The following is a 27972-nucleotide window of genomic DNA, read 5'->3' as shown; positions in this document are numbered from 1 at the left end:
ACTCAGTCTCCCTAAAAATAGCCTCATTCTGAACTAGCAGAGAGGATGGTGTTGCAGTTCCAATCGGGGTCTTGGTGCAAAGAGTCTGTAACAATTTGGGCCAAAATGTGTTATATAATGATATATTTGAGAACTCTATATATATATATCAATAGAAATCTCTTGATGCAATCTATTAAGTATTGAAAGGAGCTAACTGAGATCCATAACTGCATTGAAACAGAATGTATAAACAAGGACCCATCACAATCCAAGTCACTTAGGCCCTTTGTGTGTCAAGCCCTCGGTCTCTAGACTCTCTGAAGCAAAAGTTACTAAGAAAAGAACTAAGAAAACATGGTTAGGGACTGATGATGTGTCACTTTTTGGTATAGTAAGCAGACCCAGGTGCGGTGCGGATAAAGCGAGGCAGACGAATACGTAGAGGTACAAAAGAAAAGGACCTTTAGGGGGTGTTCTCACTAGAACATTTGCTTCACTTGAAACGGAGTTTAGGATAAATTTCGCTTTGCTCTGCGTCGTTTGGAGCTGTGAGAACGCGGATTCGAAGTCGCTCCCGCAGCAAACACCCCTCGGATGCTCCGCTTTGAAAAGGGTGGTTTTGCTTCGGTTAGAAACGACGCATCCATCACTTTGCTTCGCTTCGCGTTTGGTGAGAATGCTGCCCGACACAGTCCATAGGAAAAACAACAGCGCAGGCGTGTTGATCTGGATAAGAGAGGGACGAACGGGCAATTTTCTATTTTTCTGACCAATCAACTACCACGTCTGTTGCTTCGATTGCGTATGTTACTTCGTTTACATGAAGGGCTGTGAGAACGCAAATCAGAGAAATAATTGATGCAACAATGTTGCGAACTCATCCACTTGCTCCGGGTCTCGATTCGGACTTTCATGTGAGAACATGACCTTACTTAATGAAGTGCAGACAAAACAGGATACAAACACGGACTTAAGCTCGATAACAAAGGGGGAGAAGTTGAACACAGTCTCTCAAAAACAGTACTCACATATTCAATTAGCTTTCGTTCTCAAAGCAACCAACAAATGGTGAACACACGGTGAAGACTAAGCAGGGTGTGAAAGTGAGGGTACATAAAGCATCGGTGACAATTACACACGTGTGCAGGAGATAAGTCTGTGATTGAGGTGGTACAGTGGACACCCAGAGGGAGACACCTAGGGGCCACACTGGGGAGTGCGGCCCCCCATCCGTAACAGATATATGGATACAAGTGTTAGAGGTTGTGTTAGAAATGACAGCGTGTAGACCACTGACTATTTACTGAACTATTCTGAGCTGTTAAGGAAGAAAAGTGATTAGACTGAGAGGGGTCACTCAAGGCTCATGCAGGACCAGTGTGTGTGTGTGTGTGTGTGTGTGTGTGTGTGTGTGTGTTGTTGACTTGCTAGTTAAGGACATAGACTTGCTAGTTAAGGACATGCTCTCATATGTTACACCCTCTGTTAAAACCTATAAACACACACGTGTCTCAACTACCATGTTCAACCTGTGCAATAATGAATATGACTATTTTTCAAATGTTGCAGCCAATACACCAGATGTTATTGTTGTCGATGAGGACAGTAGAGAGGTCATCATTTTGGAAGTGGGTTGCGCGTTTGACTACAGCCTAGAAGAGGCCTTTCTTACCAAAGTTGTGAAGTACCATCCACTCAAAGATGCCATTGTACAGCTTGGGTACAAATGTAAATTATTAGTGTTTATATTTGGAAGCCTTGGTAATGTCCACAGACTAGTCGTCAGGGGGTTGCAGATGGCAGGAATTCCCAAGCCTAAAGCAAAGGCCGTGGCAAAATTCTGCTCAATATCTGCAATAATTGGCAGCCGCCACATATGGAGGAGACGCTGCTACCTGTACCCATAGACAGATTGTAAAGCTTGAATTATCGAGTGTCCTATGCTGGTGCAACTAATACTGTTTGTGTTCAAGAATTCTATTGTAAAATGTGAACGCAAATAAAGATATTAAATGTGTGTGTGTGTGTCTTGAGATTGTACCTGTTTCTTAAGGACCTCAATGTGAGGGATGCTGCCGCGACAGTAAGCCTCCAGGATGAGAGAAAACTGGACCGAGACAGCTGGCATGTGCATCTCTGACCTGAAGGGAACAGCAACTGTTACCGTTAAAGGGGAACAACTCAAATGTCGGTCAATGTGTACCTTAAACTCTCAGTTTAGGATTATCTGACAACGTGCACACCTCTCTCACTCACATATGCCATGTCTCAGAATCGATTGAAGCTTCCTGAATACAATGTGTTCCCTGTGTCATAACATACATCATTTCCCCCAAAGTTGCTGTATTCTACATAGTATCTAGAGATAGCAGAGAGAGACAGAGAGTGTAACCCTGGTAACCCTGGGATGTTGCTCACTCTATGATGTTTTCACTCTAGCTCCGCTCTCCCTGAGTCAGAGAGGTGTGACCCCGCCACCCCCCGCCCCACACACACACACCTTAGGTGCCAGAAGAGGAAGTGTCCTATCTTGCGGTTGCCCTGGGCTCGCTCTAGGAGGAAGCGTGTGAGGGCGCAGTCGTAGTAGGGCTCGTACCGCAGCACCTGCACCAGCTGCAGCAGGTACTGGGACAGCTCGTCATCACTGAGGGAAAGACAGAGAGGGGTGTATATTTATTAAGACAGAGAGGGGTAGAGATTTATTAAGACAGAGAGGGGTAGATATTTATTAAGACAGAGAGGGGTAGAGATTTATTAAGACAGAGAGGGGTAGATATTTATTAAGACAGAGAGGGGTAGAGATTTATTTCGATTTAATTTAGATGTTTTGATACGGATCTACACAAAATACCACAATGTCAAAGTGAAAAAAGTTTTTTTTTGAAATGTTAACATGAATGAAAAGCTGAAATGTCTTGAGTCAATATGTATTCACCCACTTTTCTATGATTGCTTTGACTTCTAAAATGACATCAGTTGCACAAGTTTCTTCAACAAGTTACTCATAGTAAGTAAGCCTTGAGAACCTTTCAGCATAATCATTCCTTGACATTCATTGACACTTCTTTGGTCCTTATGTTGACAGACACCAATAGCAAACTCCAAAATGCACATGCAAAGCCCAGACTCAATACTAGACATTAACGGCTATCTTATGTCTGCACAAATGATGTGATGGAACACACCTGACTTACAAGAAACATCTATCAAGCCAATTGTCCCATTACCTTTGGGTAACCTAAAGTAGGGGGACTATGCATAAAAAGTGTTGTAATTTCTGTACGTACACAAGTACCATCAAATAAAAGCTGAGCATATCTTATGTTATATACCTTTAACCTCAATAATTGCTTGATTTAAAATCCAAACTTTTGCAAATCAGAGACCCTATAAAAAAAGATTGATTCCCAAATAACATGAACTATCATCCTTGCATTAAAACGGACTCAATTCAACTTATTGAGTGATTTTTTGACGACATTTTTGCTTTTTAGCTCATTTTAAGAGTGTCATAGCAAAGGGTGTGAAGACTTGTGCACATGAGGTATTTCTGTGTTTCGATTTTAATACATTTGCAGAAATGTCAAAAAACTTGTTTTCACTTTGTCATTATGGGGTATTGTGCGTGGATTGGTGCCAATTTATTATTTATTTAATACATTTTAAATTGAATCTATAACACAACAAAATGTGGAAAAAGTGAAGGGGTGTGTTGACTTTCGATAGCCACTGTATATACATCCATATGCACATGCATGTAGAAGTAGCAGGTACCTCATATCTCTCAGGCAGCACACAGCGTATTCTCTGACATACTGGTCTGGGTAGTTGAAGTCGAGCAGCTCCAGAGCGTCTCGTGGACTCAGCTTGGGCCAGATCTGTAGCAAGGCCTGAAGCTGTGTGTGTGTGTGCATTAGGGCGAGAGGTACACATTAGGGGATATTAGAGCATGCTTCTAATATTATAGAACAATAGAGCAGAGCTAGAGTCCTAACCATTTTCACATCCTCGAGGAGGCACAAAAAGGCCTTTCAGTAGATAGGTAAGGTAAGTCATTAAGTACGTAGGGAGGTAATATAGCCTACCTGGGCCATATCCTCATGTTTGCTCCACTTGACGGAGAGCAGCAGCTTGGGCAGCGACTGAGGGAAGTTCTCCCGACAGTCGTAGCGTAGTGTCCAGATGAGGTCCTTCTCGTTCTCGTACAGCTGAGACAGGGGGTCCCTCTCCATGATCTCCTTCAGCTCAATGTGGAACTTCTTACCACCCCGCCCCTGTGGATGTGCAGCGACAATAACCACCAGAGGGTAGCAAACGGCAAGAAAACACACATGCAAGGAGCAGCAAGAGGGTCCTAGAGATAGACGTTGGCCATAGCCACAGGCGTAGATCTAGGCTCACTTTATTATCATCCTTATCCTACCCTCAATCCTAATCTTGACGAATAGCAGGTAAAACAACAACTATCTCAGTGTCTAGGGTCAGGTGCAATGTCATTTTGGTAAGGGGGCTAACAAGAACTCCAATAGCAACAGCTCAGACCAGCACGCACACATGCACACACACACACACACACACAGGCACAGGCACACGCACACGCACACGCACACATGCTCTGGCAAGTCCTCAACATCACATGGTGTTACATAAGCATTTCCATCCCGTCCCACAGAGGCATCAACGGGATGAGAGGAGCTGTCGGACAGATCTGATCTCAGACACTGATTTCTGCCAGAACCACACAGCCCTGGGTTTCCCTGGAAACCAAGCATGGATATATCTGACGCATTTGGTGTCTGACGCATTTGGTGGTGATCTGAAATAAAGGAGTGTGTGTGTGTGTGTGTGTGTGCTCGCGAGAGACTATGTGTGTGTGAGCAAGTGTGTGAGCGACTGAGAGATACACACACAAGTTAGCGTGTGTGTGTGAGAGAAAGAGAGTATGCCCGTGTGTAAGCAAGTGTACGAGCACGTGTAATAATACATAGGATAAAACTCACTACCATGGGGGCACAGTCACTTGATCCAGCGATCTCTGCGGCTTTCTCCAGAATCTGCAGAGGAGGAGGAGGAGGAGGATCACACACACACACACACACACACACACACACACACACACATCAGTACTAGACATAAGGGCATCATCACGGCTTCTAAGCCTATGAAATGTGACATTCCATAAATCATCTTAATAAGACAAAGCTACCTGGGACCTAGACTTTAATTCATATTCGTCTCCATGACAACCCTATCGAAACATAGTAATGTGAGTTCACGTGTGTTTCTCTGGGAGCGTGAGCAGGTGTAAGGGGTGAGCTCTGACCTTGTCGAAGGGGGGGAATATGATGGGGTTTGCGGAGTATTCTGGGAAGTGGATGTGCAGGGCTGTAGCGTTCTCAGTGTACGGGTTGGTCTGGATGGTGCCTATGGGGTTCAGCATCTCTTCAAGTTCATCTGAGGCGCACACACACACAAACATCACTGAAACAGCATACATACAAATGATGTCCTTGGCAAGTTGATTTAAAACATACTACATCAACTTCCGGTCTTCCATTGTTTTGTTCCTTTGATTTTGCCTAATGGACTGCCGATTGTTTGTGCCCTTGGGTAATTATGTGTTTGTGTCTGGCAGGTTTATGAAATTGAACTTACAGTTATGAATCAAACTGTAGCTAATTATGGGATTATCAACTTCTTGACTAAGAGATCACAAAAAGTGCCTATTAATGGCACGTCAGTCACTCTGTGCATTTTCACCGGTTCACCACAAGGGTGTGTCCTGTCACCCCTTAGTTAGTTATTCTACAGTGCTGCTTGAAAGTATGTGAAGCCCTTGTGCCATTGTTTGGTAGATTTGTTTGAATGCTTTGGGTTGTTAAAGACCCATTTTCAGCCCAGCTTTATCTCCTTGACTGATGGCTTGAAGTTCTGTTCAAAAAAATCTCCTGGTGTACCTCAAAGTTCATGGTTCCCTTAATGATGTGGAGTCTGCCAGGTCCAGAGGAGGAAAAGCAGCCCCAGATCATGACATTCCCAGCACCATGCTTGACTGTTGGGATAAGGTTCTTATGGTGGTAGGCAGTGTTGGGTTTACACCAAACGTAGTGGACTTGATTGTGACCAAAAAGAAAAAAATGTTGGACTCATCTCTAAACCAACATATGGAATTGGTATGTTATGTCAGATAAAAAAGACTGGTTCTGATTAAATAATAAACCAAAAAAAATCTATAATTGCACAAGGGGTTCACATACCTTCAAGCAGCACTGTATATACAGATGACTGTCATAGTAGCCAAGAAAACCACCACAGTGAAGTTTGCATAGGACACCCTTATAGACACATCAACCCATCCTTGATGAGTTTGTCAGCTGGTATGACGTCTCCTTCCTGGAGATGAAGGTGTCCAAAACCAAGCACATCAGGCAGAAAGGTCAGAGTCTTGTCCTGACCACTATTCACGGCGACAGTCAACCTTGTTAACAGCTACAAATAGCTTGGAAGAGTGTTCGACAGCAAACTCCAGTCAACTGAAAACACTAATGTCATTGTGAAGAAGGACCAACTTCCTGAGGAAGCTTAACCTAGTCCCCAGGCCATTGCGCACAGAGCATATAAGCCTGGAATAACGCTAACTGAAACCCGACCTTAATGAGAGTGAATTTAGTGAGTAAAGTATTTGTTATTATTTGATTTCAGTGAATCACATGTCGTGTAAGGTGTAGCTCAGAATCAGAAATGGTCAATAACCTCTAGACTAGACACTGCACAGAAAGAGCAGAGTCACTATATTTATTATCTTATTTTTCTACCAGACTAGACTACTTTTATCAACGCACGTCATGTTTGTAATGTCTGATCATATAGGTGTGTTGTGTTCTGTCCTGTGTAAACTGTGTTGGATGTTGTTTCTGTGTGCGGTCCTACCTACAGAATTGTCCCTTGTTGGAGAAGTTCATTTAAGTGTATGGGGATATGTACGAATGTGTGCGCACGTGTGTGTGCGTGTGATCTTCACCAGGAAAGGAAGACCAGCTGTGGAGGTTGATGTCTCCCGTCTTCAGCAGTCCTTTGTAGTCAAACACCATGGTGTTCACCCAGGCTATGGGGTAGTGCTGGAGAGAGGGACAGACGGACGGACAAACTGTGTATTAAGGCTGATTAACATTTTTTTAAAGTTATTTTTTCGGAGTTGGGCAGTCCCACTCATATTTTTCTTTTTATTGACAGATACAGTAGAGATTTAGACAGGAAGGATGGGTGAGAGAGAGAGAAGGGATGACATGCAGGATATGTCCGCGGCTGGAATCGAACCGGGAGCCCTGCGGTACATGGTCAGCGCTTAACCCACTACGCCACCTAAGCGCCCCAAGGCTCATTGTTAATGTGTCTCTGAGATGTGGAAGAAAGGACGGATATGCAGAAAGAATGGATGTATGAGAGTATACACCAAGTACCTTGAGAATAGTGTGTGTGTGTGTGCGTGTGCGTGTGTGTGTGTACACGTGCGTGTCACAGGCCCTACCACTTTGCCGGCCTTGCGGATGGTCTGGTACTTGTTGGAGTGGGCGTTCTTGGTGGACTTCTGCTTCTTGACCTTGTCCATGACGGCGTAGACGGCGAAGCAGAGACGGGCCATGCGTGGCAGGTCGCTCACGGCGATCTCAAAGTCCAGCGAGACGTTCCACACGTGCTCCGAGCGCCCGCTGCTCTCGCTGCTCACCGCTGGCTTACACAGCAACTCCGTACCGTGGAACAACCCTGCTCGCACCTGCACCTGAAGAGAGGAGGGAGGGAGGGAGGGGGGGGAGGGAGAGGGAGGGAGAGCATTAGTTTAAGAGGTGACTTTGAGGGCTACAGTACAGTACCACTAATAGGAGTTTTAACTGCTAGAGCAGGCGAGTGTTCTCCCTACTCAATGACGATAAAATGTCTTGACAATCAGCAGGACACTCCTCAGCTTTCCTCAGAGGCATCACTGATGTTAGATCAGTGATGTTAGATCAGTGATGTTAGATCAGTGATGTTAGATCACTGATGTCAGATCAGTGATTACTTCTTGGAGGGGTGAAAGGAAAGAGAGATGTGTGATTTTTTTAAAAGTATTCAAACGGGCCACATCAGAGAAATTAGATCAACTGCAGAGTGGTAAACCGTTTCTATTACGGTGTATGTAGTATGTGTCTGCAGACGGAGGCCCTAGATTCAGTCCAGAGTGATAGTTCCTGACCCCAGTGCAGACAGGAGATTAAAGGTCAATGTTGGTGACCTCACCTTGGCCGTCTCCTCTGCGTTCACCTTGCTTCCTTTCAGGAGGGTAATCTTAAATTGAGAGGCCACCTCCCACACACATTGGTGCATTTGCTACAGGGAGACAGAAAGGGGGTGGGGGGGGGGGTAAGAGACAGAAGAAAAAAACATCAGCAAGCAAAGTAGAGCGACGATCTACCGGAAGAAACACACACACACATCTACCGGAGGAAACACACACACACACATCTACCGGAAGAAACACACACACACACACACACACACATCTACCGGAAGAAACACACACACACACACACACACACACACACACACGAAGGTTGGGTGGGTCAAACTGATGTCAAGCCGGGTGGATTTGCCTGGGTCAGCACTCGGCAGGAAGAACAGCATCACATGACTCACCCTCGGCTACCGCCACAAACATGACTAACTAGCACACTTCCTGCTGCTCACTGGGTGTTTGTGTGTGTATGTGTGTGTGTGTGTGTGTGTGTAAGAGAGTTTGACCATTTGTGTGTGTGCATAAAACTGTTCGAGCATGTGTGTGTGTAACAGAGTTTGAACATTTATCAGTGAGCATTTATGTGCGCGCGCGTGTGTGTGTGTGTGTGTGTGTGTGTACAAGTACGTTTTTTATGTACGCAAGAGTATGTGTGTGTGCGTGTGTGTGTATTGATGGAAATTAGTGTAGCCTGGTGAATATGTTTCTCCACTCCACGGGAAATCATGTAATTTGTTGAAGCTTGTATACGTGTATACGGCTTGTCCCAACCGGTTATATTAATAATCTTGAATCTGATTCAAAGTGTTTGTTGTTTGATCTCTGTATCATCATCACACCCATGACACACTCAGAACCCGACAGTATGACTGTAACACCATGTGCTTCCTACTGTACCACCGCAAGAACAGTCTGTCCTTCTCTCAGTCTGTCCGTCCTCTCTTCTCTCTGGCTGTCAGCATCAAACTGCACCGTGCGTCTTTTACCGACACACACATCTCACTTCTCTAACTATTGTCCCGCTACCACAAAATGTTACTGTCTGACCGCTGTTTCCTTCTCACTGTCTCTCTCTTCATATTCCTCCATATGTCTCCTTATCCCCCTCCCCCCTCCCCCGTCCTTATCTCTGTGTTCGAGTCGTTCTCCCTCAACCCCCGTCATCCGACAACAGGTGGCGTCATTTCCACGCTGCGCTCGGAGCCTCGACCGACAATCGACGACACGGACAAGTCAGTGCAGACGTGAGTTGCACTCTCTGACGTGAGACAAGGCGGACGACCCCTCTCTCCCTCTCCTTCTATCCCTTCCCATGTTGCCGTCTCTCTTTCTCTTTTTCCATTCCCCTCAAATCTGTCTCCCACCTCCTCTCTTAGGGCATAGGAATATTCTGCAGCGTGACTCTTACCGTAACCTTGTCTTTAACAATGTTTTTGAGAAAACTATGATTGTTCAACGAGTTTTAGTAAACAGTCGCATTGCGTCTATTAGAAATAATAAGGTAAAGATTGCAGACTTTACACTCCACCTATTTTCTTAATCCAAAGCGATTTACAATTACGAATTACCCCTGGAGTAACTGAGGGCTAAGTGCCTTACTCAAGGGCACACTAGTGGTGGTGGTGTTTCAGGTGGGATTTGAACTCACAACCTTCCGATCACCAGTCCAACTCACTATCCGCTAAACCACCACTACCCCCAGCTGACCTGCCGTGTGCTGAGGAGAAAGCTAACACAGTTGAATGTACATGTACGTTGAGTCCGCACGCACGCGCACGCACACGCGCACGCACACGCACACGCGCACGCACACGCGCACGCACACACACACACACGACACTGACCGAGGGTCCCCTCCTCTTGGGCGGCAGGGGTAAGGGGGGGTTGGAGCTCTTGCGGTTGACCACAGCTCCAATGGCCGAGAGCTCCTTGTCGAACATAGCCTGGACCGTGCTGACGTGGACCAGGGTCAGGTGGGGACACTCCTTCGCCTGCACACACGCCCGGATGTACTGGAGAGACAGGAGAGGAGAGCATGTACGTTTATTACAGAGACTACACGCACACACACACACGCACAGGTCAGCGAAAATGAAAGACCCGGATAAACCCAAGTCAAGGAAAATAATGTAGAGACATGCTGTGTGTTAGTAGCTTTGAGCCTGTGGTTCACAAGGTTCCTGCTTCTTAACACTTTCTCACACACACGCACGCACGCACGCACGCACGCACACACGCACGCACGCACACCTCAGCGAGTTGCAAAACAGTGACTATTATTAATGAGGCGGTATATGGACATCAGCTGACCGTTGGTTTATGGTCCACAGAGTCAAGTTTACAGTTAAACATGAGACATTCCTAGACCCTAACATGACCACTGCTAACAGACCGTTTGACCTTGGAATCCGACACTGGCTGGGATGTGGAGCTTTAACCGTTCCGCTTGGGAGGAGTTCACCATTTTATGACTTTAATCACTCAGGAATGGTGGAGGTTCTGTAAACAATGTTTCTGTTTCAATGGAGATCTAAGGTCACCACCGCAGGGTACAAAACAAGACATACTTGAGTTGAGTTCATCAGTGGTGCAACTCTGTAGTAGGTGGGGGCAGTGTGACGCAATGGTCATAGTTCATAGACACCCACCTTGTATTGGGCGAGGGGGTGCTCTCCACAGAGGAATTCCAGTTTGCCGCTGACCCGCAGCACGTACTGTCCCTTGCGGTCCTCCTCCTCGGGCCCGTGGGTGGTCAACCACTTCCTCAACGCCTGCTCCATCAGTTCGCTGGGCGTGGTGCTGGGAGACACCTTCAGACTGGCCGTGTCCTGACAGAGGGGGAAGGGGGTGAGGCTTGACCCCTGCACTGTTATCACAACTATGGACATCACTGTCCACTCAATAGAAAAGAAGATATGAAGACAGATAGATAGATGTCATGCATTCAAAAGCGATGACTCTTGCTCTTCGAGCCAAATTAATCCATCTCAAGATGCGATCATAACAGCAGGCGCAATTGATGTTCGCTAACAGACACACTACTGTGTGACAAATTGGATAAAACTCACCAATGAAGCCTTATAGTTGACCACTGATTGGTAACATTACGACAACGGTCTGATTACATTGCAAATAAAATATTTAGGCGGAAATGAAAAAAATACATGAGTATGTATAAATGGGTATACATTGGATAGGCGTTTTAGGCTAATTATACAGGAATGGTAAGGGGTTAACAGAGAATCCTTACGCAGACAGAGAGATTCGGACTCTCGCCTATTTTTTCCATGTGCCACGTGCGTGAAAATGATCTGTTGATAGCCATATTGACATCTTACCAGCAACATACACTACAGTTTCAATGTCTACATCTGTAAATATGTCAAACATTATTATATATTTTTTTAAATCAACACAACACTACAAATAAATTAGAACTGTATAAACAACTTGTTTTATGACTAGTCCAACAAGTCTCTCTCTCTTTCTCTACTCAACACTTTCACTATCTGTTTCAAATTAGAAGCCCTATAGGTACTAGTATACTACAGTAGGTGTTGCTGAGGTAATTACCGTAGTACTCTTGATCTGAAAGAGGGTAAACAAAAACGACCTGACTGCTTTCTGTTTATAACGGTTTCATTTTTCGACCCGCTCATTAAGGACGGATGACAAGCAGAGGCTGAACCCAGAACAATTAACAATGAATGAATGGTCTTTATTGTCATTGCTACAGTACAGGTACCAAACAACGAAATTTAGGAGGGGTGGCTCCCCTGGTGTTAGGAAAGAAAGAAAAAAAACAAAAAAAAACACAAGAAGGGAAGGAGCTGGTTTACATAAATAAAGGCTATGTACACTATCCACTATACTATACTGTACAGATAGACGACTAGGGTTGTCATATTGCACATAGTGTTATTGCACATTCATTTGAAGTGTCGCAGTTTGCAGGCTAGAAATGTACAGTATTTGTGCCTCAGCACTACACCTGATTTTTTTCAGTCCAGCAGCTGCCATGAAGTGAAATGAAACATTATATTATTGATGGCCGTTTTCAAAGGCAAACTCAATGTATAAAGATAGGGCTGGCAGTAGCAGCTGTGCAGTTAGAGTCGCAGCAGAAGCGGTGCCAGTATGCAGGGCCGGTCCTAGGCATAGGCGAACTAGGTGGTCGCCTAGGGCGCCAAATGCCTGGAGGGCGCCAAATGAACCCCCCAATTGTTTTTTTTACATTTAAATAATGTTATGTCTCTATGAATTTCATGTCTCTATGAAAATATGTCTCAGCCTACTGTCTCTATTACGCTTTGTGATTAGTCACACTCGCCTCTTCCTCTCTCAAAGGTGGCTTACTCTTGAATGTGTGGGTGGTGATGAGGCAGTACTGGTGGCTTAATGTGGTGGTGGCGCCCCTAAAACTTGGGGGGAGGGGGGGCATCAAATCATACTCTCGCCTAGGGCACCTAAATGCCTAGGACCGGCCCTGCCAGTATGGAAGCCGCAAGCGTGAGAGCCACAGCGGTTCCGCCACACACACACACGCTGCTGAGGTAGAGCCTTCCGGTGTGAACAAGTTAGTCAGCTTAGCTCTCCATTCAACTCTCCATTCAACCATTGTGTCCATTCAGGTTGTCATGACAACTACCTAGTGACTCAGTCCAGAGTGATCCAAGCCAAAATGACACTGGTAAATGCTTAATTTCTATATTCCATTTCAGCTAGTGCTGACCCTGGAGCAATAAAACAAAATGATATGGTAAAACGGGTTAAACTTGCTGGAATTTATCTTTAAGAATTCAACACAACTGCATTATCAAGTAATGAAGTGAATGCATACAATTACCATGCCCAACTTCTTGACAAATATCTGGTATTTCAGAATGAGGCTTGATTATCTGGTCAACCACGTTGGTTGGTCGGCCTGGCTGAGTGGCGTTTCAGTTGATTTCCTGTCAGAGAATCCAGCCTCGTTCTCATTAGAAGCCATGTCGTGTTGATGTTTCCTGTGCTTATTGTGTCTGGGGTTCCTATGTACTCCCTGCCAGGGCCCAGCTGAGCAGATGGACGTAGACGGTTCTGACAGCAGTCAGTGTTTTTTGTGTTATGTTGAGTATGCACTGTGTGTGTGTGTGGTGTGTAATGCTGATCTGCGGAGGTCTGTTGGGATGCCACCAACTGTCTCAGGAGTGTGTGTGTGTGTGTGTGTGTGTGTCTGCGCGCGCGCTTCTGTGTATATTCTACATATATTTTCTTGGTTTATTTTTTCCCCATATCCACATAGAATCCAGACAGATAGATAGATAAACATCTAGACTAGGTGGTAGTTACCTGGGACTGGTCAAAGTGGATGGTGACCTTGAGGCTGACCTCTGTCTGTCCGTCTGGGGCTGAGCTGACTCCTCCCCCTCCCGTCTCCAGATGTGGGGAGAAGCAGGCCTGCAGCCACTCGCTCCACGTCATCATCTGCACACGCTGCATCTTCTCCTCGCAGATGCGGAACATCTTGCTGCGGAAGTCCTTCACTTCCTGGTCCTGCAGCGCGTCCAGCTCGTGGAGACCTGCGAGCACGGAGCAGAAGCTTCATAAGCAGGTAAAGGCTGAATTAGAGGGCTAACTCTAACTGCACATTCTGCTGAATGTCTTCGGTCAATGTCTTTTTTCCGTCAACAGTGAGCCACAAAACTTGGAATACATCACAAGTGCTCATGACTTCTTATGCACCACCGGTACATTTTTCCTGTTTTTATTGAAATGTACACAGTTTAATGTCTTAATGTTCTCTGAAATTAAAACATTGAACAAAATAAACAATTGGAAAAAAAAAAAAAAATCATAAATAAATAAATAAATCGTGGAACTGTTTAACACAATCTAATCTAAATCTCATCAAAGTAGCCATTCCAATCCCGGCCATTCCGTGATTGGAAGCCTACAGTCTTATTTTGCCATCGTCAACCTGTCAAACCTGCACCAAGAAGTCTTCTCTTCACAGTTGAAACTGAGGCTTGCTTACTTCGACCGCTGTTAAGCTGTTGTCCTGTGAGCCGCCTATCACGCAAGCTGATGACTCTCTTCTGATTCTGTTGTGGCCTTGGGTGTGCAGGACCTCTTCCCGTCAGTGCTTCCTCCTCAAAAGTGTCTTTAGATGGTGTAGGAAACTGTACTCACTGACACTTGACTTTCTTGCAATTTCTCTAAAGGAAAGACCTACACTGTTAAGGGTTATAACGGTTTGTCTTCCTTTGTTAATTGCCTTTTTCTCCCCATTATGATAGCAATATACTTCCTGCAGTGCAATATTGTCAAAATAATGCTTCAGAGGGTGTAGAAACACAGTCTGTTCCAACACTGCTTTTATACAGACAGATGGGTTCTAAGTAATCAACAAAAGCTGGGACAACTGTAGGAATTCTTTGCATCAACTTTCAAGGCATAATTTACTCCCATTGCTGCAGAAAAGCTGTCAATTGTTAACCCATTACTTATTCCCTGAAAAACGCCTTTTTTTAATAACTCTGAAATGTACATTATTTTTCAGTTTTGGTACCCTAAACTTTTTATTTCACCTCTGTCAAGTTTACCGCTTACCTTTGTTCCATTTCAGGTTATTAACTTAAACTTAAAAAAAAAAACTGGAAGAATGGGGGTGTTCTAAAACTTTTGACATTTATGACAACTCGTGAGCTTAGAATTATAAGGCTCCATCTCCGTTTAGGGTAGTTCAGAGATATTGGGCCCTATTATGCACTTCTTAACTTGCCGTCTTAAGTCTTAATTAAGACGCACCGCCAGGTTAAGACCTACCGCCACCCTTATTATGCGCTTCATACGCGCTACTGCTATTATGCAGGTGTCCCTAGGCGCCCACACATAAGACGTAAGACTCCCGTGCATATATTACTCATTGTGGGAGTGTTCATATGTTAATGAAGTGCGTTAGGCGCCCCTGCTATTATGCAATCTGACTTTGCGCCTAGCACTAAGAAGTGGTTTGAAAAGTTCTTAGGTGCTAGACTTCATGCACGTTTTCAAACACGAGCGCGCCTGCTCGTTTTGCACATGCATGTGGGCACACATGAACACGCACGTGGCTCCACGGCAAGACGTCAATTACGGTCACAGTATAAATGCCACCACTGGCAAATGTTAAGCCAGAGAGAGAGAACAATGGAATATATCCTAGGAAGGAATTATGATAGACGAAGACGGCGCGCCGAGCGCATATACCGGCAACGACTTTGTTACCTCGGGCTGACAGGTAGGCCAAATCTCAAATCAATCCTGGATTCGTGATCTAAGCATTTTAGCGCTTTCAATTGGTGATCCAACTGTTAATAATGCTATAATATATTGCAATTACAATTATATTATAGCCTATTATTAAAATATGTATAATATAGCCTATATATATATTCTTTTATTCTGTTTACAGAGCAGCAATGCTTGTATGAGCTGCGCTTCACCCGTCAGGCAGTAACTGACATATGTCGTTTGGTCAGCAATGACATAGCCACCAATGCCAACTGTCCCTACGCCTTGCCAGTTGCTGTAAAGGTCACTGCTGCACTGTATTTTTAAGCTGGTGGGTCATTCCAACACCCCATCAGCTCACTTGGAGGAATATCACAACCTTCCGTAAGTCTGGCTATACGTGCAGTCACTCAAAGCCTAATCCGACATGCCCGAGAATACATCACGTTCCCTATGACACCAGACAGCCAACAAAGGGTGAAACGTGAGTTTAAGGCTAAGTATGCGTTCCCTGGAGTTCTGGGGGCCATAGATTGCACACGCATTCAGATCCGGGCTCCGACTGTGAACAGTGTGATCTATATGAACCGTAAGGGAACGCATTCCATCAATGTCCAGGTTGTTTGCGATGCATGTAACAACATCACACATGTATTCGCAAACTATCCTGGATCTAGCCATGACTCCTTCATCCTGGAGAACTCCGTTATCCCTACAATCTTCGGGAGGGACCCCCCTCCCGACGGGTGGTTGTTAGGTGATAACGGATATCCATCTAAGACCTGGCTGTTGGTGCCATACGTGGGACCAGCATTCGTGCGTCAAGTTTCTTATAATAAAAAACATGCACGGGTGCGAGGTGTCATTGAGCGCACATTTGGCCTGCTCAAGCAGCGATTTCGCTGTTTGGACAGGTCAGGTGGGGTCCTTCAGTACACCCCTCAGAAGGTAGCATCCTTCTTTGTGGCGTGTTGTGTGTTGCATAACATTGCCATACGCCATGGAGTGATGCTAGACTTCGATGAGGACAGATTACAGGATTTGCAAAGGCAGCAAGCTGATCTGCACGTGCCATACCCAGTGCCAGGTGATATAGTGCCAGCAAACGCAGCGGCAATCAGGGATCAGTTGGCAGATGAGCTGGTGCGACAGCCACACCGCCGTTAGTTGCCTGCCTGGTAAGCGGTTTCCTTCTTGCAATTACTAAATTGCATTTAATTGAGCTATTCGCTGTGCTAGTTCCTCAGCCTAATTTAGTTTAATGCTTTATTTCAGAAGGGAGAGGCCAGCGCTGTACAGTATGCTGCCTCCGCATACTGTGCACATACAGTACGAGCATGCCGTGCATAATATAATGACATCAACATCTGTAATTCCTGCAGTCTTCCAGCGACCCCTCTGTAATACTTCTCAACTCACAAGCGGAGGTATTGCCGTGTTTATTCAGAAAATAATGATTGCTGTGTTTATTCTGAATACTATATCACACAAGGTTGTTCCATGTTGCCAGGTGACTGTCTCCCTTCCGTCTCCCTGTCTGCAGTTGAACTTAAACCAGCTGACCTGTTCTTTCCTTTAACGAATTTGAGTATAAGGTTCCCTTGCACAGAAAACGAGTAAGCTCGAGATAAATGTTTATTAACAAATGATTAACATAAATTAAATGGCTCGTGCATGACGTCAAGGCCGCCCTTTTCCTCCCCTTCCCAGGCGCAGGCGTGGGCCGCTACGGCGCGGCTGGACACGGGAGGGACCAGGAGGGGCTGATTGTCCACGCCTGGGCGGAGAGCGAGGTCGCAAGGCTGGTGGCGATGCCGCTGTTGCCAGAGGACATGGAGGGGGTTGGGCCGTCAGACGAGGGCCCAGATGAGCGACCCGCGCCAGCGCCTCAGCACAGCGCTCCAATGAAGCGGCTGTGCGCTCATGCGCCTCAGCACTGCGCTCCAATGACGCGGCTGTGCGCTCACGCGCCTCAGCACTGCGCTCCAATGAAGCAGCTGTGCGCTCAAGCGCTGGAGCGAGCCGCTCCACTGCATTAGCGTGCAGTCCCAGCTGGGTCTCCAGCATCCGGAACCCCGCCTGCTGTACTTCCAGGAACGGCTGGTCGCCGTCCCTGGCGAGGCCCCGGCGTGGTTCCCGTCTGGGACGACTCGCCTCTGCCGTCTCCGCCCTCGCCGACGGCCCTTCGCCCGGATCCATCCCCTCCGCCCGCTCTCCCCCCCGTTTCTGGTGGCGGTGGTGAGCCACCAGAAACGACCTCCTGGTCAGCTCCGGTGGAGGACGACTCGTCTGTGGAAAAACATTTAAATTAAACGCATTGTTTGACTGCATACATTTAGAATATACAATAAATTGTTCAATAAAATAAAATTCATTCATTTCCCCTGGGCAATTTGTTATTAATAGGCGACGTAGGAGCCACTGAGGTGCTTTTACGAGATATATTATTAGAATATAACTTTTCATAGGTTTGATATTTGGAAGTAGAGAATCTTCGGTACTCAAATAAAGGAGGCTACAAGGTGCTGATTGCATTAATCACCAATACATTGTGGACGACGTAGGCTAAATAGTCACCATCTGGACTGAACTCAATTTACCTTGTGTTTGCCTTTCCTCCTCAAATCCGAGAACCTTTTCTTCGTTTGGCTGACGGTTCTTCGGATGCCGGAGGAGGCAAACACGGCCGCTGCTACTTCTTCCCACGCCTGTTTCACCACCTCGGGGAGGGGAGGATTTCGCGCCGTTCCAAAGATTGCGAACTGACGAGCCTTGACCTCATGCACGAGCTTGTTACTTTCTTCTGCAGAGAAGCGCGCTGACCTCCTTCTTAGGACTTCCATAATAGCATAGCGCTAATGACTCAACGCAGCCGGTTCTTAAAGGGAATGGCACCTGGCACGCTGATTGGGTTGATTGAGAAGACGCCCAAAACACACCCATGACTAATTTCTTTGCTTAGCGCCGGGTTTTAGGCGCCCACTACCGCACGCATAATAGCAAAGTGGCCTTGACCACGCCTCCACGTCTTAAGTTTAGATCTACCGCCTCGTCTTATTGCTTAAGACTTATGAAGTGCATAATAGGGCCCTATAATTCTAACGTCACGACCTGTAAGTCCTACTCCTGGTGCCCCTGCTGAGACACCCCATTAACATTCATAATCACTTCATAAGCAGGTAAAGACTCAACGAATGTACCACGGTGCTACTACCACCTCTGTGACACTTGATGCTTCTTGTGGCAATGGACCTTTATAAGGATTACCAATAACAACCCAATCTGAAGTTTTGCCTATTGTGCTCTTCTAGATGAATGAATGAATGAATGAATGAATGAATGGACTTTATTGTCATTGCTACAGTACAGGTACCAAACAACGAAATTTAGGAGGGGTGGCTCCCCTGGTGTTAGGAAAGGAAAAAAAAGGTAAGGAGCTGGTTTACATAAATAAAGGCCATGTACACAATCCACTGTACTATACTGTACAGATAGTCAACTAGGGTTGTCATATTGCACAATAGTATTTTTTCACGTTATTTAAAGTGTCACAGTTTGCAGGCTTGAAATGTACATGTTTGTGCCTCAGCACTACACCTGATTTTTTCAGTCCAGCAGCTGCCATACAATCCGTCCAGACTGTCCAGGGCCCAGAACTTAGGTCTTTGCTGTGTTCAGGGCCTGGACGGCCCTGTGGTAGAAGCTGTTCTTCAGTCTGTTTGTCTTAGCGGCCAGGGTCCTGAACCTCCTTTTCGAGGGCAGCCTGGTAAAGTGTACGTGCCCAGGGTGGGTCGGGTCCCTGGAGATCTTTGAGGCCTTCCTGAGACAGCGTGTGTTATACAGCTCTTCCAGAGAGGGGAGGGGGGCGCCGGTGATCTTCTGTGCTGTTCTCACTACTCTCTGTAGCGCATTTCTCTCCGCTGTTGTGCAGCTGGAGAACCAGTTGCAGATGCCGTAGGTGAGATACTATATGGGTATTAAAATGTAGTTCATAAAATCATCTGCTCACTAAATCGGTGTGCGAATAAGCCCTTTATTTTTTGGAGCTACACAATAGCTCTAGAATAATGAAAACAACATGTTGACATTTAAAACCATTTATGTGACCCTCAGCTCTCAAAGGATGCCTCTGGAACGCATTTGTGTGTGCGTGTGTGTATGTGGCTGGCCAGCCTAGGCCCTCAGGGCTCCTTTTTGAGAACCGCTTACTGACAAAAGCCTTTAAAAGATCAACATCTGACAAAAAGTGGAGCCGAGAGGAGGAATATCAATATCGGATGGGTCCCCTTCGATTACTATCACCGCCCGATTTCCCTCTGAAGAGGCCGTTCTGGCCAGGAGCCTAGCGGACCTCAACAGCCCCCCACTATCTCTGTCCTCACCCGCCCAGTGCCTCAGGCCGAGAGGACGAGTGTGTGTGTGTGTGTGTGTGTATATATGTGTGTGTGTGTGTGTGTGTGTGTGTGTATGTTTGTGTCAACTCAACTGACTGACAGCTTCACCCAGGGGGTCTTTCCTCTACAGTGGTGGTCTGGTTGCCTCCTCCACTCAGCACAGAGCTGCATCGCCAGCAGAGATAATGCTAGATGATGTGTGATGTAACAGACATCAGGAGCCTGTCTCATCAGACCCGATGGTTAACCATCAGATCTGGGCCTGACGACACCAGACAACTGAAGATGCGTGTGTGGTGTGTGTGTGATCTGATAAGCTAAGACAAAGAGTATATCGATATATTGGAGACAGTGCTGAAGTATCTCTCTATAGGTGTGTGTGTGTGTACTGTTACTGTATATACATACATATACACAATACTAGACGGAGGGCCATCTGTAAGTGCTTAGCAGTGGGAATCAAAACTCTGTACTACCTTTGGGTGAGTCATATAAGTCAAAAGTGTGTGCGTGAGAGAGTGCGAGTGTGTGTGTGTGTGTGTGTGTCACCTTTTCCAATGAGCACGCCGATCTTGGAGTCGAGCAGGCGCTCGGCTCGGCCGCAGTTGCGGGTCACCAGCCTGAGCACGGGCAGGAAGGGTCGGACGTCACAAAGGCGCCGTGTCTCGTCCTCCAGCTCCTCGTGCACCGCCGCCTGGTTCACACACTCAAACATGTGGCCCTCCATCTCCCCCAGCGAAGGGAACAGAGGGTACGTCTGCGCCTGTTTCCATAGTAGCTACGGAGAGATACACAGATAAAGTTTGTTAAGAAGCTGCAGAGGAAAATGGGTCTCGGTTACAAAAGAGGCTTGTGGGGCCTGGGGGGGGGGGGTCTGGCACAAAATGGCTGCCGTGGACAACCCCAGGTGGGTGTGACCGAGAGAATACAAAATTGCAGGAGATATGGCTGACGATTGACTGTAACACAGAATCTACAACGAGAGATTGAAAAACTCAATTGGGCCCAAAAAAAAAAACGACACAAAAGAGACACACAGACGTTGTGGCTAAGATCTGTAAGAGCAATAGGACTAGAGTTGGGGGGTTATACGGTTATATACCTAAACTGGCACCAAAGGCTCGATTGAGCATTCGTGAGCCCCACCGAGAATCAGCGACAATTAATTGTTTTGCGGAAGCTTCTCTTGCCAATGGCCCTTTGCCCACTAAGGGGCTAACAGGGCTTGGGGTTTTGTGAGCTACATCTGAAACAAACAGTGTGTGACGGGATGTCCCCCCCCGCCCAGGGAACAGTGTCTAGGTTAGGGATGGGACAAAATTACTTATTATTTTGCATAAGGACTGCTAAATGAATAACAATCTCTCTGTGGCGTGTGTGTGACCATGTGTACTGGCTGAGATTATTTCTATACACAAAGTGCAGTGGGTAAAATAAGGAGGCATTCGTACGTGTACCGTTACACCCCTAGTGTCCAGTGTGGGACATGTGGAACAAAATAACGTCAACGATGCTAGCGTAAACAAAGGTGAGGGACCATGGCGTGTGACAGAAGTGTGACAGAACCCGCAGCTAAAAAACGACTGCCCTGATTACCAACATGGTGACATAAGATATGCTGCTGATATGAGTACACAGCGAAATACACAGCTCCATTTGAAACACCAGCACTGTGTGTCTCGAATAGAGTGTGTCTCGAGTCCGTTCGCAATGCTTTAGCCAAAACTGACCTGAGTAGTTATTAAGTTATTACCATGGACAAATAAAATTCCATTTAATCTTTATTCCTGTTTTAGTGTATTTGGCCATTTTGATTTGGGGTAGGCTATAGCTAGACCATTGGTAAACATTGTAATTGGAAATGGCTTTACGGCTATACAAAATGCACGCACCGTTCTAATGCGTGCGCAGGGTATTAGCAGCATGCCTTTTGCCTTCTGCTCTGCATTATTGTTATGTTAGCCGTAAGTATTCATAAGAACAATTCATGAGTATTAATACCAGAAGAATAAATTACATTTTTCACTGTTAAAGGTTGTAGGAGCCATTTAGTCCTACATGTTATTTATGTTAATCTTCTCATATTAATTTTGAATTATTGATTTATGATATTGATTGCTTTAATTTAATTATGATAATATTTGCTTCTAGTCTATATTCCCTATTTTATGTTATTTAGATTGTTCCTTGTAGTCATTCCGGCCTGGTGGTTGGGATGAATGAATATTGGGGATATAAGGGAACAGGAAGGGGATGGTTAATTGGGAGCAAACAAAGTTTCAACGACAGTTTCAGACAGTTCAGGACAACACGGTTGTGAAGGGTAATTGACAGTTCAATAGTAATGGACAGTTTTGTGGACAGCTATAGACTTTGCTGACAGGATCGTTAACGATGGACTATGCTGATGGAGATATGAATGAATGAATGGTCTTTATTGTCATTGCTATAGTACAGGTACCAAACAACGACATTTGGGAGGGGTGGCTCCCCTGGTGCTAGGAAAGAAAAATGGGAAAGGAGCTGGTTTACATAAATAAAGGCTATGTACACTATCCACTATACTATACTGTACAGATAAGACGACTAGGGTTGTCATATTGTACATAGTGTTATTGCACATTCATTTAAAGTATGGCCCACTGTAAGCGTATATATATACATATTTATTTTGAGTAAATAAAGGAACGTGTTTATTTGTATACACGCGTCACTCTGCCTTTTTGGATACTGTTTGTTGGAACCTACTGTTTGTAAATCACCCAATGTACAGTCTATTTGGATTATTAAGAAGCCTCTACTGTTGTTTTTGCGTTTAAGATATTAAGTGATTTCTTGCCGATGATCCATGGCTGTCTATGTGAATGTCGACACACAAGGGGAGTCTGAGTGAAAGAGAACACCGTTTCTGAAAATATACGCTTACAGTGGGCCACATTTTCCTCAGCCAAAAACAACAGTGCACCCTGTCATATGACGTCAGCATGGCATGACGAGGAACAAACAGGACCGCACAGGTTCTGGATAAACCAATCAGGACGTGAAACATGTTTTCACAAACCAATCATGGTATGAATCACATCCCATGGACCAGTCACAGGGTGTGTGTGCGTGTGTGTGTGTGTGTGTGTGTGTGTGTGTGTGTGTGTGTGTGAGAGAGAGAGAGAGAGCTTGAGGCTAAATGAGTCTAGAAAGATAAAGATGGGGACAGGCTTCAAGGAGTCATGCAACCTCCCACTTTAGAAAACAACTCGCTCCTTCTGACAAACAATAGCCCCATCATAACCAACTTACCATAAAACCAACAGACCATAAAATCATGTTGTCTCAAAGAGGAGACAGTCAAAGTCAAAAACAAAACACTCAAAACTGGCATGTAGTTTTCACTTTCACTATAGATTGGATTACTTGGCTGTACTATATTCACATCACAGATGATTGCTAGTATGTAATGATATAGTACGATAGTTACGAGAGTATCTAAACGTTACAAACACATTTCGCTACATTCCTATTGCCGTAGTCCACATTACTACCCGTCTCCAGAACACGCGCACAGGTTACGACAGGTCCTGAACTGAATTTGAGCGCAAATCAAATCAGTGTCTATTATTTATTTTTTTTAAAGGGGGAGACAGGATGATGGCCAGCATGGACCAAAATGTCCATATTTTTCGTGTTTTTTTCTGGAATCAACTTTTCTTTAAATAACTGAGCTATAGACGGTTCTATCCTTCTACATTTTCATAAACAAGTTGTTTATGAAAATGTAGAAGTACAAGTGAAAGAGTTTCGTGGAAGTGTGGGTTTGGGTGTTGTTTTTTCCCCGGTTGTTAATATCACGCCCATGTTCATCAGTGCTGGGGAGACATCGTGTTACTTCTCCGGCCCTACCGCTGCACATTAAGCAGCCGTAACTCCGGGTCTGTGTTAGGAGCAGACCGCAGACAGTTGTGGGTGGGCTGGAGGCTGACACGGCCTCTATCAGGGGCCTACTTGCTTCCTTAAGCTCAAGATAGACATCTCACAGCTCATGTACGTCTTCCCCTCTCTAACTTCCTGTCTCTCCCCTCTCCCTCTCCGTGTCTCTCCGACACGTGGACAGTTTATAACTTATATGATGTTTCCTCAATTTCCCTTCTCTAACCTGGCACTGGGGAATCGTTTTTTCTCCAATGAAGTCGCCCCACCACATGGCTCCCTAACAGGTAACCAGACTGTTGCTTGGTGACAAATACTACCAGGATGAGAGGGATTCTGAGAAAAGAGATAGGAGCTCAATCATATATGTCACTGGCTGCGGTCTGTGTGGCCAACATTGATAAACAACTTCCATGAATATAAGCTTTCGTCTGGCTATGTGGAAGAACAGGTGAGCCAATAGAGATTATGGAGAACAGCAAACGTTACACACTGTTTTCTGTTTTTGTTTTTCACACTCTTATAGAACAGTGCAAACAACTCCAGGCACAGTTCAGCAAAACCCGTCTGAGGAAAAATGATTTGTGGTTTTGTTTGTGTCTGGAACATTACAAGAAAACACAAGCTGAGAGACGGTCAGGTCAGGTGACAGGTCCATAACCCCAGGCACAACATTTAAATGTCATGACCTCTAACCTCCATCACACCCTGTCCATCCGGCAGCCAGGACTAACAGCTATACCTGTTCTAATTCTGACTGACAACAGCCCAGAGACATGCAGTAATGCAGCTGTGGGACACAGAACAGCACAAGTTCATCGAAAAATAAATCAAACTTGAGATCTGACACTAATAAAAACCTTATTAACCGTTAATGGTTTTGCCCCTTTGTGGGTTCATTCAAATTGAACAGAGAAAATAACCAGAAGGAATTCAGTCACAATTCAGTCACACACACACACACACACACCAGTTTGATGTGCTGGATGGTGGCCTCCGGGGGGACATCCATCTGGATGTAGATGCCGGTCGGGAGCAGGAAGTCCACGGTGACCAGGTCCTCTCCTGAGAACTGCGAGTGGGCCGCCCACATGTCCAGGAGGTCCGTCATGGCTGGAGGCATGGCAGGGACCACACTCCAGCTCAACCATAAGGACCTGCAACACACAACCACCATGACTGTTTAGGGAAAATGTCTGTGCAGAATTACCACACAACATAGGGTAAGGAGGAGTAGAGACCACGCTCTAGATCAACAACAGGAAAGAGCAGTAACATTCAGACCTCAGGCAAAAACACATATTAGGTGCATCACAATAGTCTAATGGGTCACCTCTCCTCTCTCTTTTCCTTTTTCTGCACTGATGTACACTGAAACAACGATGAAACAGGTAAAGGCTGATTTACAAGTTGTCATCCACTTTACCTGTCTGTCAATCATCTATCATGTGTTTTCAGATCAGTGCAGATGAAGGATTGATCAAATGAAGCGTTGTGATGGCCGAGAAGCGATGCAGCCATTCCAATGTCCACAATGAATGGCACGGCTACCAGGGGGGTATTCCATCGACGTCGCTAAAGGACAATCCAGGCTTACCTTATCAATACATCCAGGCTTATTTTGATCAATCTTGCGAGAGTTAACTAAAATAAGCCTGGATTTTCCTTTAGCGAAGTTGATGGAATACCCCCCTGATCACCCCTTGCAAAATGTAAACTTCAGGATATATTTAAAAACAATTTTTTTTTTAAATAATGAAAAAGTTGCTAGACCAATGGAAGGATTCTGACAATAATGGATGACTGACTATTGTTTTTTGTCATCCTCATGCTGCTACACTAAAAAACACCCTCACCCACAACCTCTCCTTTGTTATTGCTTCAGCATAGACATTATTGTCTGACAGCCTTTATGAAGAGGTGTCCCAGCTGGTTAATCTCAAATGTAACTACATAAGACTGTAGTACCCCATCTTCACCCCCAGGGGGAGGCCTCTCTGGAGCCACCACTAGCCAGGCTTGGGTGAGCGCCAGCATTCAGAGGAATGCCCCCTAAGCAAACACAAGAACAAAAAGGTCACCAACCCCTCCCCTCACACTTGACAACCTGCTCCAATTCCTCCCGTCTCTCGGTCCTCGAGCCGGTGCCTAAACGATTATCAGATAAACCAGGGGAGTTGTACATTTAGCCACCGTTTTCCAATTCCTCCTGTGTGTCAAAAACAGATCTGTTTAGAAATTGACAGGTTTTTTAATGTCCCTTGAAAAGTGTAATTTCACAGACACACAGACAGACACACACACACACACACACACACACACACACACACACACACACACACAGACACAGACACAGACACAGACACAGACACAGACACAGACACAGACACAGACACAGACACAGACACAGACACAGACACAGACACACACACACACACACACACACACACACACACACACACACACACACACACACACACACACACACACACGATGAGGAACATCATCTCCAGTAAGGACTTCAGACGCACTGGTTCAAGAACCCCGGCCAGGCTATGTCTCACCTCAACGCACCATCGAGGGTCTGGTTGCCTTCCTCTCTTATAACCTATTCCTGGACTGCGTGTGTTAAGTGCTCAGGCATAGGCCACAGTTTAACCTCCATTGCGGCTCAATATCACAAGAGCCATTATAACCCCATTCCCAGTAATGGTGTTTCCTCTCTATGTTAAGTGCTTTAAGTGAGATGCAGACGGGTTCTCCATTTTGGCTCAATCTTAATGCGCCTGCAGCGAGTATAGTAGTATCATGGTCCATTTGGAACCGCTATCTTAGCCTCTTACCATTATCAGCAATGCAAATGTACACAGTCTACAACTGCCATTCAAACTCGGAACTGAGCAATTCTATCCTAAAAAAAGAAAAAAAAGTCCTTCCTTAATTCTAAGAATTTAAATGACAATCGAACAGCGGAAACAAATCCCAGATTGTGTCTTTTAAAGGGAGTGAGTACCAACACTGAGCCAGATGCGGGGGTTAAGACACACAGGCCACATTGTGACGCACTGAGTGGCGGAACTAGGAACCCTGACAAAGACGCAGTTAAATTAGTATCAGACGCTACGGACGCAGGAAGAGAGAGTGCGCCGTTCCGAGTTACACACATGGAAGGGAAATATGACACCCGCGCGTGTTTTGAGTCTGACGACGATGACAGCTTCACCTGATCACGGTCGGGGTAGGAGACACACAGAGGCCACCACCGTCAGACGACCTGTACTGCAAATTACAGCGCAGTGTTCTGATAGGACGACATATTTGGCAACCGACCCTACGTCTGCACCTGCGGCGCGTGGGGTGACGGGGTGCATGCTGGAAGGCAGCCAGAGGTTTGATGCAGAGTCAGATTACACAGAGAGAGAGAGAGAGAGAGAGAGAGAGAGAGAGAGAGAGAGAGAGAGAGAAAGCGGTCGATCTGATCTGAGAACAGAGGACGAAACCGAGAGGGAGCCTGGAGAACCACATAACAACTCATGTTCACCTTACCACCTGCCGGGCTAGACGACACACACACACACACACTTGAGTATCTGCTGAAGGGGTTAGACACAGCCACGCAGGTGTGTTTTAAGTGAGAGAAATAGGGTGAATATGAATGCTTAAAACACAAAGCTCAGATTGTCCCGTTAAACATCTGCGAGATGTATGTGAGAGTTTCACATATGGATATTGTCAGGATTCTGCCGTAGGTATATAAAAAAAAAAAAGTTAGAGAAATTTTGAGTGTAGCCTGCGTGTAAAAGGGGGACTGGAAATTAAGTGATAACAGCACTTAGGAGTCACTACAGAAACCGGACGTCCCTAAACCCTCACATCAAAACGCAATTCCAAATCAGCACCTTCATTCATTGCTCAATAACCACCCGAAAATCCTGGGCCACAGTATTGGAGTGAGTGCCCTATTATGGTCAGGGGGAAATACTGTTGCCGTGGCAACACACACACACACACTTCTTCAATTGAGAGTGACATCTCTGAAGCTTTTCATGCCAATTTCAATACGGCTGATAAAATATTACCCAGCTGTCTTTTTAAGCCCTCTCTGCCCTCAATCTTCTACCACGGGCTGCGTGGGTGTGTGTGTGGGTG

The 27972-nt window shown here is 45.7% G+C and overlaps 1 protein-coding gene across 1 annotated transcript in view; it reads right to left on the bottom strand.

Moving 5' to 3' along the window:
- pik3cb (phosphatidylinositol-4,5-bisphosphate 3-kinase, catalytic subunit beta) overlaps nucleotides 1–27972 on the bottom strand; it is a 58396-nt gene that overhangs the window by 7024 nt on the left and 23400 nt on the right. Inside the window, 14 exon segments of the mRNA XM_080547258.1 lie at nucleotides 2024–2123; nucleotides 2483–2626; nucleotides 3757–3878; nucleotides 4068–4256; nucleotides 4986–5036; nucleotides 5306–5436; nucleotides 7004–7100; nucleotides 7511–7762; nucleotides 8260–8349; nucleotides 10099–10266; nucleotides 10903–11082; nucleotides 13586–13815; nucleotides 20452–20680; nucleotides 24794–24980. Coding sequence (XP_080403384.1) covers nucleotides 2024–2123; nucleotides 2483–2626; nucleotides 3757–3878; nucleotides 4068–4256; nucleotides 4986–5036; nucleotides 5306–5436; nucleotides 7004–7100; nucleotides 7511–7762; nucleotides 8260–8349; nucleotides 10099–10266; nucleotides 10903–11082; nucleotides 13586–13815; nucleotides 20452–20680; nucleotides 24794–24946 — 2136 coding nt within the window. The 5' untranslated portion in view covers nucleotides 24947–24980.

The sequence above is a fragment of the Nansenia antarctica genome (assembly GCF_963989245.1).
Source record: "Nansenia antarctica genome assembly, chromosome: 17".
Classification (NCBI taxonomy): domain Eukaryota; kingdom Metazoa; phylum Chordata; class Actinopteri; order Argentiniformes; family Microstomatidae; genus Nansenia; species Nansenia antarctica.
The sequence above is the reverse complement of the archived record's forward strand: the minus strand, read 5'-3'. Positions and strand labels throughout refer to the sequence as shown.